General features: G+C 40.9%; 1 protein-coding gene across 3 annotated transcripts in view; it reads right to left on the minus strand.

The window, feature by feature from the left end:
- Nucleotides 1-12,827, minus strand: part of SORBS3 (sorbin and SH3 domain containing 3) — a 1,673,489-nt gene that overhangs the window by 303,581 nt on the left and 1,357,081 nt on the right. For all 3 annotated transcript variants that reach the window (XM_044082929.1, XM_044082928.1, XM_044082927.1), the window contains one exon: nucleotides 974-1,088. In XM_044082929.1, coding sequence (XP_043938864.1) covers nucleotides 974-1,088 — 115 coding nt within the window. The remainder of the gene's footprint in view (nucleotides 1-973; nucleotides 1,089-12,827) is intronic.

The raw sequence follows: 12,827 nt of genomic DNA on the forward strand, positions 1-12,827 counted from the left end.
ATATAAGGCAATTTTGAAATACATGTTAAAGGAAAACAAATTTAAGGAGAAAAGAAACACTGAAGAAAAAGTTATAAGGACAGGGTCTACTATTTTAGCTTGAACACAAACCATTTGAGCACCACTGATGCGTTTCCAATTACTCTGTTCAAGGCAGGCTTGAAACTGGCAGTCAGGTTTAATAGTATTTTTTGTATGGGAGCAAGCCTCTCTGCATCCCCAATGTGGGCATTCTGATCCACATACTATAACTACAAATGTACTTCGTCTCGGACACCACACAAACTTGGAGAAAGTAAATTTACTGACAGTCAGTGTATTCAAGTTTCTTGCAACTAAACACAGAAAGGAAAACTCAGCTGTGAGCAAATGAGCCACGAGTATCTGAACTTTGAATATACAAAAGAAACCAAAAGGATGTAGTCTTAACATTCCAGGATATCCACAGCATATATTTCTAGGATGTTTCCTCCTTACAAAGAGGTCAGATTCTTAAGCCTGAACTCTCCATTACTTATAATGAATGCGACCACTATTAGTCCAATCGGTTGAGACATCCTCTTTAATGATATAATTACAGCTTTTTTTCTATGCGCTTTTCTTTTGTTTAGCAGCATTAGCTTTCTCTTTTAAATACATACTAAATCCTCTCTTTTCAGAAGTCTGTAGTAAAACATCTAATTAAGTACATTATGATGCTTTTTACATGTTTCCCTTTTCACTTATAACCACATCTTATTTCAACGAGCTCAGTGGCATCAGACCCTTATTAAAATTTAAATGCTTAAATGAATTTATGTTCTATCTTGCAAATGGCCTTCATAATGAAGGAAAGGGTCCTTGCACTGCTTCAATTACCTGGCTAATAAATAAATATTCTGTGACTTTCTAAACAATTTACTTGGAACTTTAGAGTCTGCTAGACCCGTTGTGTATGATTCTTGAATGGCATTGCTGTTTACTGTGTTCTTACCTCTATGTAACTAACTGGAACAATCCCCACTCGCCCGTGATGTTCTCCTTCCAGCCAGTTCTTGTCAACGTGCTTGTGGATATATACAATATCTCCCTTCTGTACAGTTAGTTCCCTATAGATTAAAAAAAAAACAAATGCATTTTTCAGTGCAGTAATAACCACCATGAGGTAATTTTAAATGGCAGAAACTTGAGAGAAGAGGAAAACGGTCATTCCCACCAAGACTGGGACCTTCTTGTGTAACACAACTTGTATTCTAAATTTGGAGATGTGGAACCTCTGACATACACATACTGCTCTTCCAGATGTAAAGTGGGACACAAGTTTATTTTGTATACTTACAAACTTTTGACACTATACACTGTGATCCCAAAGAGGTCACAAGACAAGACTGGACAGGAATAAATACAACAAAAGTTAGTGGAATCACCCAATAAAACTGTTCAAATATTGTCATGAGCAGCAGGGAAGTCTGTACAGATGACGGCTACACCAGGTGAGTTCTACTGGTCAGAATGCTAGAGTCTGGGGAAACTGACCTGTACATGCACAGAACTATTCCCATACGCAGAGGATTCAAACTACTTTAAACCAGCTCTGATATTTCATGATCACGGTACCTATTGTAGCAACTCCCTGCCTTACTCCACTAAACACCCGGTGGCTATGTAATATCAGGCACTGTTTGCTACTAGCTAGGTTTTTAAAACTACAGTCACTTCATACACAACCTGCTTCCTTATAACCACCATACCAGCGAACACTGGAATGCTGTACTGAAGTCATATTGGCCTTTAGTGCAAAACTTTGTAACTCTTAACTAATCCACCTACCACTGGCAAATTCACTGCAAATGTTAAGGCTTTCTAAAATGCATAAGTCAAATGCAGCTGCAGTACATTTTTACCAAATAAACCTTGCAGGTAGGTGCACCCTCATGCTTATGGGTCAAAATTATTCATTTTGATAATTGTACTGTTACATATTTTACTGTTACTTTTAGGATACTGGGGATGCATATTGTACAACAGCACTATCAGTCTGTAATTGCTTTACACTAATTCTACTCTTTCAGAAGATTTCTTATTTTGCACTCGTAAGCTCTGTACTTTTCCTGAATGTCTTAAGTTTTTGTAAGTAGGTTTTGTTTAGAAATGGATTTATGTAGTTATTAATAAATAAATAAACACAAATAGGTAAGTCAGAAAACAAAGCATAGAGCAAAGAGAGGTGCACATTAGTATAACAGTATAGTTCTGATAGTTAAGTGCAAAGACAAGTTTAGGTGCTGCTTAAGTAAGGTTGGGCCTTGGAAAGGAGGTTTGCTACATGATGATTGTGCTTATGAGAATGTGTCTAAAATGAGGTTCATATGGACTATTCTAAAACTGATTGTTTTTTATTTGACATTTTGATGGAAGGATCTGTGACTAAGGATTTATATTAATGTTTAAGGGTTACCCATCTATACATTCCCAGTTTCTTTGGAACACCAAAAATTCATAAGAATCCTGTAGACCCCTCCGTTGAGGCCAATAGTGACAGAAGGAGGCTCTAAGACTTAACCATTTGCTTTGCATGTGACAAAAAATTGAAACTGGTCTTTGAAGACGGAGAACATATTTTGAAAGACTGGCATATTCTGAGAAATTTGGGTAGTGTTTTCCTTGATTCAAACTTAATTTTTGTAACTGTGAATATGATTAATTTATTCACTGTTATACAAATGGCATAGGTATTAATTGGTTTCCAGAGTTCTTAAGGGGAATGGAATGCTTTTCAAACGTAAAGGTTAGGAATCCGATACATTTTATGGAAATTACTTTGAATATTATTTTTTTTTACTTTAAGAATGAATTTTTTTCTCAGTTGGTTGAGTTGCTATAGGGCAGCATGTGCCCCCAGATCTGCCAATACTGCCCTTTTAGTCTGGAAAGACAACATATCTGAAAATTTAGAGATATTTATTTTATAACAGATTTCTGGATGTCATTTATTTTATGGAAAGGCAAGCTTAATGAACTAGATGAATTTATGAGATTTATTAACGAATATATATATATATATATTTTTTAAATTTACTCATGGGAGTCATGATACAACTATTGATTTTTCGGATGTCTCCATTTCAATGAATGAAGAAAATACATCTTTTACGACATGTTTTCAAACTCCTTCTTGCACTATAAAAGCTGTCATTTTTTTTTTTTCATTAAAAGAATATTGTTAAGGGACAACTTATAAGGTTCTCTAAAATAACTTTAGAAGATAAAATGTTTTTTTGGAGGCTGACAACCTTTTTAATATGTTTTTGGATCATGGTTATCCTAAGAGTTTACTGGATCGAGTGAAAGTACTATACAAGAGACATGCAACTTTTAAACCAATTTTACTTGATAAGACCAGTACATATAGAGACATACACAACAGTTTAAATGGGAAAATAAATGCAGTGCCTTGATTTTGTCATACTTTTAAGAATGGTGATCAGAAGGAATTGGAAATTGGTATTTGGAGGGGACTTGAAGGACAGATTAGGGATGAACCTTTGACAGTTTTTAGTAAGGGCAAAAATGTCAAACAAATTCTAGAAAACATGAACAAGGCATTTAGTTCAAACAAAACAACATGGCACATTTAAACGTGGACAATGCTAAGTTTGTAAATACATTTTGAATGGCACAATTGTTATGGATGAGTGTTAGGAGAGGTCCACTGGTTGCAATGGGTACTATAATTGCGAGACTAGTGGAATTGTGCATTTAGCATCTTGTTTAACATGTGAAGGATTTTATATAGGAAAGACAGAAAGGAAATTAAAGAATAAGATTATGGAACATGTTAATGACTAAGAAACGCAATGAAAATAATGCTTTGTAAAAGCATTCCAGAATTTGTATTGGTTTTAAAAAATTTTTATTTTTTGTATTGGAGATGGTCAAAAGGAAACCTAGGGTCGGGATGGAAAGAGTAGATTTAAATATAGGGAATTAGTTGCGCAACTCAAGTTGAATGCACAAAATCCCCGGGACTTAAAAACCAGATCTCAATCTCCAGAGTATTAAGACTATGCTTGGTGAAATTATAAGTGGTTGTTTAAACAATATACACAATTGTAGGAACAAACTGAATTTTAAGGTTACTTATTACTTTGATCATTTATTATTTTGCAATATGCGAGTGTTTTACAACATGTTTGTAAACACAGTATCACATATTTATGCTTTACCTGTTGCTGGGCTACTGCATTTTGCATGATTAGTGGAAGCGTAGTCATTTTCTGAAGGTTTTTAAATGCTTCAAAGTTGATTCTTTGTAAATTCTGATGAAGTCTCATTGAATTAGACACAAACATGTTCAATGTTATTAAAATAAGGCTTATGATTCTGCATTTTTGCATGTTAGTTTTGTTTTTTTTTAGCTCTGTTACTTATTTTCAACACACAGACATACTGGTTTGTTGGTGGTTTTGATTACTTTAGGTTATGCTTACTTATATGTTGCATAAGCTGTGTATAGATACACATCTCAAGAATTTTTAAGGTATATGATAAGATTGCAATGAGATTATAGTTTGGTAGTTCAGCTGATGTATCTGTCTTTGTGAAGGTGTATTATGAAGGACTTTTTCTAAATGGAAGGACACAGTTTTCAGATATTGACCAGATGATCAAAATGGAGAGACAGAAGGATCTACAGAAATGTTTTGACATTTGGTGGGAATTTTATCAGGAGCTAGGGTTGCTAGTTTTAGTTTACTAAGTAATTTTCCAAAAGATGAGGCTGTGACAGTGTGAACACTAAATGAATGTGTATGATTTTCAAGAGTATGGGGAAACTGGAGGGAAGTGGGGTGGTCATCATCAGGGGAAACTTTCTGGATAAAATGAGTGTTAAATTAAGTGGAGGTGGAATCACTACAATTAGTAGTAATGGGACAGGGTGTGACAGTATGGCCACAATGTAATATTTTCTCTACGAATGACCAGAATAGCTTGGGTTTATTTTGGTGCTTATATCAGAGATTGCGAAGCATGTCAAGAAAAGGTAGAAAGGAAGTTTAGTGCATATTGCTCACTAATGCTTATGCAATTGAAGAGATCACAGAGTACACAAAAAGCATTACCTTGAGAGTGTGGAAAAACATTTAAGTTACCTCATCCATGGTAGAAATGTAACTGGAAGGGGAAACTGTTAAATCTAATGCTGACACTGGTAGCAGTGCCATTATAAAGAACTAAAATGAAATTCACATTCAGAGAAGTAGTTATTCAACCAACTGATACTGCACAGAAAAACACTACAAAATATAAATGTTTATGTGAAAATTACTTACAAAGGAAAAAATGAAACATTACATGTGATGATAATGAAAAATAATGGCACATTGTTGCTGGGTAAGAAGGTGGCCAAAATTCAGATAAGCTGGGCAGAATAAAGAAGAAGTGGACATATTCAGTAAATGTCTAATATATACTTTTTCAGACCCAGAACTATTCATTTTGCAGTTTACACTAACAGAGAAGAAGAAATCAAAAGAATATTGAAAGGAAAGATCATTATGTAAAAGATGTAGAATGGGCTGAGCCTGAAGAGTCTCTATGAAACCAGAATTAATAATTAGCATGTGCAGAGATGATAAATTAATTGTTGATAGCTTTTCAGAACATACATCTTAAATAGCATGAAGCAAGATTTAGCCACACCCCTAACAACACTGTTCAGTCTCAGCCACACCCCTAACAACACTGTTCAGTCTCAGCCACACCCCTAACAACACTGTTCAGTCTCAGCCTCCATGCAGGTTTTGTTCAAAGTGAACAGAACAGCTACAGTCATTCAGCTGCATAAGGGAGGACCTTCCACAGACCCAGGCAATTACAGACCTGTATGTCTGACCAACCTCATATGCAAACCCATGGAAAGACTAATCATGGAATTAATCTAGCAGGACACAGGGAACATCCACACATTGCACCCATCTCAGTTTGGATTTATCAAGGGCAGGTCATGCTTACTAAATCTGGTGGATTTTTTTGAAAAGGTCATCAAAGCAATGGATAAAGGCAAAATAGTACACGTCACATACCTCAACCTGGCCACAGATTTGGACAAAATTCCTCACTCAGGCATAGAAAAAAAGCTAAATAAACTAGGAATAAACCCCTATGTCACCTGCTGGATTGCCAACTGGCTCACAAACAGGATGCAGACAATCAAAACAGGGGAAGCTACTGCCACAGAGAGAGCAGTCACTAGTGGAGCCCCCCAGTATTCTGGACTTGGACCGCTCCTGTTTGGTATCTAGTTTTCTGAAGTAAAAGCCAAGACCAAATGGCTCTTGCTGAAGAAGTTTGCAGATGACTGCAAGCTAGGAGCAGTCACTGAATTCTCAGATGACAGCCATCCTGCAGGAAGATTTGTCTCAAAAAAATAACTGGTGTCAAAATCATGGCTTGAAACTAAATGCAGAAAAATGCATCACTGCATACTTTGGGAAGTCATCCACACCAGGCAATAACCGCACTGACAACACCCTCCTAAGAGCTGACACAGTTGTTTGGGAGTTGAAACTTATGTGGACAGTGACAACTTTTGACCAATGTGTGTCTATTATTGTAAGCAAGGTCTTCTACACCACACAGCTTATAAGCAAAGGGATTGTGCCTTGATCTACGGATGTCTTTCTCCCTCTTTACTCAGCCCTTATAGGCCAACCACTGAAAATAATTCCCCCTTTGGTATGCATTTGTACAGACACTTGCAACAACTGAACACCGACAGAGATACCTTACTAAAAGGATACAAGTCCAACAACAGGCCCTACATGGACTGTCCAAAGCAGTATCACTATACTCTGTATCCTACAGACTGCTAACAGGTGATCTGTCTGGCATACAAGGCATCCTCCAACCCATTACTGATGGATTTACTGCACATCAGCAAGTCAAATAGTATCAGAAATGCACAATCTAGATATCTAAACCTCTTCTACAACATTTATTTATTTAATTTAGTTATTTATTTATTTTACATTTGTTGACCAGGATAGTCTGACTGGATACATGTCCATTTTCAGCGGAGGCCCAGGTAGAAAAGCTCCAAGGTAGAACATACAAATCACAAAATGTTTACAGGTTACACACAGTTTACAGGCTCCAGTTGAGCAAGCAGGTAATATAATCACACATTTTTAAAACAGTGTTGACACTCTGACTACGCCATGTAACATGATTACAGACTATAGAGGAGGAACAGGTATAGCTCACAGAGGATACCGCTGCTGTGAAACAGACTCTCCGTCCACATAAAGCAAAGTTTATCTCTGTCCATTTTCAAGTGTAACTTAGATCTATTGATGGGGATAATTAAACCCATGACTGCCCCTGTATTACTAATGGATAGAGGCAGCTCCTAAATGCTTTATCCCATAAATTGGTTGCTTCATATTATCTATGGTATGATCCTAGTTATACTCATTAGGCATAGGTCATAGCTGTGTACTAGGCTAATGGCCCTGGAGCATCTACAAGCCTAACCCATAGCACTGCCTTGGCAGTGTGCTGCCCGACATTAGTTCACAGTGCCTCCATCAAGTAGAACCACTGGAGTGATCCCTGGAGTGAACTTTCTATTTCCCATCCACTCATCAAGATTTCTCTTGGAAGAGGGCCAGCAAGGTGCTCTGCTTGACATGTGTGGGAAGTCTATTCCAGAGCATGGGCAGTCTGGGTTGTGAACCTGTCCCTCCAGCATGTTCTGTTGATAGTGGTAATGACGTTGAGGTCTCTGGAGCATGTGGTGCCGAGGGATTGGGATTTCTTTAGATGTAGCATTTCTAACAGAGCTGGGTCAGACATGGCTTTGTAAGTCAAGCAGAGATCGCCTCGTAATAGACAATATGAGACAGAGAATAGCTGGAATCTTTTGAGTCTGTCCGTGAGGTACTTTTGTGGCCTTTCCAGCTGTTGCATGTGTCTTGTGAGGTACATGTTAAATAGGGCATTATACTTGATGATTGGCCTAATGAGGAAAGAGTAGACAGAGATGATGACCTCTTTCTTCCTGGATGAAAAGTCCTTGGTAATGAGATGTGCCAAATAGAAGGATTTTCTGCCCACAGTGGCAATGTGGTGGTCGAAGGAGAGGTTGCTGTCAACCTGTTTTTCCAGATCTCTTACTATGCCTTCAATGTTCAGTGGGTTCTCATCGATGTGATAATTAGCGGGAACTAAGTTTTCCCAAAGAGGATGACGACATATTTTTGGCATTAAGCTTAAGGCCATGGTTTTGACACCAGTCATTGGTCGCAGTGAGGCCTTTCTGGAGGACGCCCACATCACTTGAGGAGTTAATGGCTCCCAGCCTGTAGTCATCTGCAAACTTGGTCAGCCAGAGTTCCTCCGTGTTGGCCTGGATGTCTGAGAAGTAGATGCCAAACAGGAGAAGACCGAAAACCGAACCCTGTGGGACTCCACTTGTGACTGGTCGGCAGTCTGTCCTGGCGTCCGCTACTTTCACACTGTGGGTTCTATCTGTGAGCCAATTTGCAACCCACCTAATGATATATGGGTTGATGCCTAGTGTGGTGAGTTTATCTATAATTCCTGAGTGGGGAATGGTATCAAAGGCCTTGGCCAGATCGAGGTAGGCTGTATGAACCACCTTGCCCTCATCCTTGGACTGGTGACTGTCTGAATGTAGTCAACCAGGTTGAGTAGGCATGATCTACCTTTCACAAAGCCAAATTGTGTGGGATCTAGAGTTTGGAGATTCCTTGTATCCTTGTTAATTAGGTCCATGATGATGCAACTCCATAGCCTTACATATCAGACTCGTCAGGCTAATGGGGCGATAATTCCCAGGGTCTGCAGTTGCTCCCCCTTTATGGAGAGGAATGACTGTAGCAGTGCGCCATTTGCTAGGGACAAATACTGAGGTGAGGCTGTGATTGAACAGGGCCATTCAGATGTGTGTTGCCAGTTCACTTTGTACTTCATGCAGAACACAGTCAGGAATATTATTGGGTCCCATGGAAGCTGTGTTCTTGGCCTTGGCCAATGCAGCTTTAACCTCTGCTGCTGCAGTAATGCATAATATATAATTATCAACCATGGGATGGGCAAGCACAACCTAACAATAGAATAGGTTCATTTGAGCACAGAAAAGGAAACTGGCTAGTCTTGAAATGGCCCACAAGGGCAGCTAGCCTAATACTTACCTATGAACATTTTAAGTGGAAGATGTTAGTGTACTAACAGGGGAGACAAGAGGTCTGTTTTATTTATATTTAATTTATTTTTAATAGTGAGAGCCATGCTTTACAACACAAGAACCATGATTATCAACAAATGCTTATGGATGACCAGTCTAATAAATATCTGATCATGCAGTGGTGGTGCTGCGGTATCGTTGTCACCTCACAGTAAGACGTTGTCCTGTTCGATTCTCAGCTACAGCATCTTCTTTGTGGAGATGTGCGTGAATGGGCGTACCTTCGTTGAAGGTTGTGCGTCAGAGCTGGCACCTCGGCATGTAAAAAATCTACTGCCAATCATTAGCGGACCGGAGTTCTGCTGCGGCGACCCCTAACCAGGAAAAGCCGAAAGACACAACAACAAAGCCAAAGGAATAAAATGTTTAACCTTTTGAAGGTTTTCTGCATATACAGAATTTCAAAGTTTGTTAAAGGTGTGCCACATTTCAATTTACCTTGATGAGTCTTAGATATCTAGTCTGTGCCAGATACAAGAATTGACAAACTAAGAAAATGTGTGGAAGACTGAGAGATCCAGGCTTGTGTTTTAATACAAACAAATGTGCTTTTTAAACACAAGTAAATTAAAAAGCACACACACAAGTCAAGACTAAAGCAAGCAAACATCATTGTGGATACTCAATGTCAGACAAATGTCCCTGAGTTAAAATTAGAAGTTATGTACTCACCATAACGTTCCATCTGAGTAGGTGACTTCATTTGGATGCAACCTGTGGGTATCGGATCCGACCTCGGATCCGAGCCGGCATTTCAAAAGCTTAGGCTCCGAGCTCCTAGCTCCTCCCTCTACCCATAACCCCTTGCCAATCCCTGACTGACCTCAGATTGAGTTTGCCTATATAATACTGACAACAGTAACTGAACAAAGCAAAAAAATACTCGCTGTATAAAGTTCAGGGGGATGGAGGGCGGTTACATCCAAATGACGTCACCTACTCAGATGGAACGTTATGGTGAGTACATAACTTCTAAATCTGAAGTAGGCAGACTTCATTTGTCTGCAACCTGTGGGACAGAGTCCCCAGCTACCTGAATCTTGGGCCGTCATGGAAGGATGTTTGAGCACCGCTGAGCCAAAGGATGCTCTTCCTCTGGAAACAACATCCACCTTATAATGAGAAATAAAGGTATGAGGTGAGGCCCAAGTGGCTGCCGCAGATATCATCCAATGACACACGGGACTTAAGGCGGCTGACGTGGAGACTGCCCTAGTAGAATGAGCCGTAACCCTCTGAGGAGCAGGTCTACCTGAAGTGTCATAAGCCTGCAGAATACAATTAGCAATCCACCTCGATAGTGTGACTTTAGAAACTGCTTTACCCAAAGCAAATTTAGCAAAGGAGACGAACAGCTGATCTGATTGCCTGTGACCAGCTGTTCTGTGAATATAAAATCGTAATTGTCTATGAACATCCAAGGAATGCAGTTTGTATTCTCCTTTGTTTGAGTACTTGGGAAAAAACACAGGTAAGTTGATTGATTGGTTGATATTAGATTCTGAAGCGACCTTTGGAAGAAAAGATGGATTGGTCCTGAGGCACACCCTATCTGGAAAGAAGGAAAGGTAAGGTGGCTTGACGCATAAAGCCTGATGTTCAGACACTCTTCTGGCTGAAGTGATAGCTACTAAGAAGGCAGTCTTCCAGGAAAGGTACTTCAGGTCTGTAGACGCTGCAGGCTCGAAGGGAGGAGCAGTAAGGGCTTGCAGAACTAAAGATAGGTCCCAAGGTGGTACAATGTCTTTGACTGGAGGCCTCAACAAAAAAATCCCTTTAAGAAAGGTTTTGCACAATTTCGCCGTCATGAGGGGAGCTGTCTCATGACCAATGTGATAATGAGAGATGGCTGCCAATTGTACCTTAATCGTGGAAGAACTTGCCCCTTGATGAAAGAGGTCTGTTAAAAAATCCAGCACTGCCGACATAGGTGCTGAAAAAGGATCCAAACTTTTCTGGACCGCCCAAATAGAGAATCTCTTCCATTTACTCCGATAAACCTGCCTAGTGGAAGGTTTATGAGCTGCCACTAGAATGGCCTTGACCGGTGACGAGATACCGGGAGTCCTAATCAAGGATGGAACTGGAGCAGCCAAGCTGTCAATTTCAGGGTGCGTAGATTGGGGACCGAAATTCCCAGAGGATGGGAGATGAGATCCGGAATCGGATCCAGAATCCAGGGTGGATTCACTTTGTGAGACCATACAAAGGGGAACCAGGGTTGACGAGGCCAGAACGGGGCAATGAGAATCATTCTGCTCCCCAAACTGTTGGCTTTCTGCAGAAGCCTCTGCATTAGAGGTAGTGGAGGGTAGGCATAAAGGAGACCGGGAGGCCAAGCATGCACCAGCGCGTCTCTCGGGAATTCCCCTGGTGGGGGAAGCAGAGCGAAGAAATTCTCGCATTTGGCATTTGAGTGAGAGGCAAAAAGATCGCAACAGGGTTGCCCCCAAACGGCAAAAATCTTCTTCACTACCTGAGGATTGAGAGACCACTCGTGAGGGGAAAGAATGGTGCGACTGAGTTTGTCCGCAAGGATGTTGGATTTTCCCGGAATGTGCATTGCTACAAGAAAGCGTTTGGTGGAAATTGCCCATTCCCAGACTCTCATGGCCTCTCGACAAAGGGGATAGGACCTGGTTCCTCCTTGTTTGTTGATGTACCAGACTACCGACATGTTGTCTGTCTGAATCGCAATAGTCCCTGAAGGAAGAACGTGGTGAAGTGCTTGCAACGCTAGAAGCACCGCCCTCATTTCCAGGACGTTTATATGCAACGAAGTCTCTGTGGAGTTCCACGTGCCTTGGACAATCTTCCCCGCAGAATGCCCCCCCCACCCGAGGCAAGAAGCGTCCGTGGTCACTGTGGCTCGGGGAAATGCTGCACAAAAAGGTCTCCCTGTCAGAGGCTCCGGAGATAGAAGCCACCAAAGAAGGGAATCCTTGCATGCTTTGCTGACCGCTATCGGAGTGTTGAGAGAGGACCACTGAACTTGAAGGGTCCATTGAAGAACCCTCATGCGTAGGCGCGCATGAATAAGAAGCGGGATAGCTGCCGCCATCGAACCTAGGGCCCTCAGGACCGAAGCTGCTGTCGGAAATGGTTGCAGGACCGCTGCGACATGACACTTCAGGTTGGAAATTCTGTCTGGGGTGAGGAAGGCTCGCATTGACCTGGTGTTTAGTCTTCCTCCTATGAAATCTATAACTTGTGTGGGGTGCAGTAAAGATTTCTCCCAGTTGACAGTGATGCCCAGCCTTGGGGCTATACGCAGGAAGTAGTCCCTGGCTGAGCACAGAAGATGCCTTGATGATGCCGTTAGGAGCCAGTCGTCCAGGTACAGAAAGACCTGTAATCCCTGGAGCCTCAGGTGGGCCGCTAGAACCTTGGTGAACACCCTGGGGGCTGAGGTGAGACCAAAGGGAAGGACCCTGAACTGATAATGACTGGCTCCCAGCCGGAAGCGAAGAAACCTCCTGGACCGTCTGTCCATGCGAATGTGGTAGTACGCGTCCTCGAGGTCGATGGAGCACATCCAGTCGTTCTCCCTCAAGAGGGGGAGTATAGATTGAAGGGT

This window comes from Protopterus annectens, chromosome 9.part0, assembly GCF_019279795.1.
Source record: "Protopterus annectens isolate FY-2018-M chromosome 9.part0, PAN1.0, whole genome shotgun sequence".
Classification (NCBI taxonomy): domain Eukaryota; kingdom Metazoa; phylum Chordata; order Ceratodontiformes; family Protopteridae; genus Protopterus; species Protopterus annectens.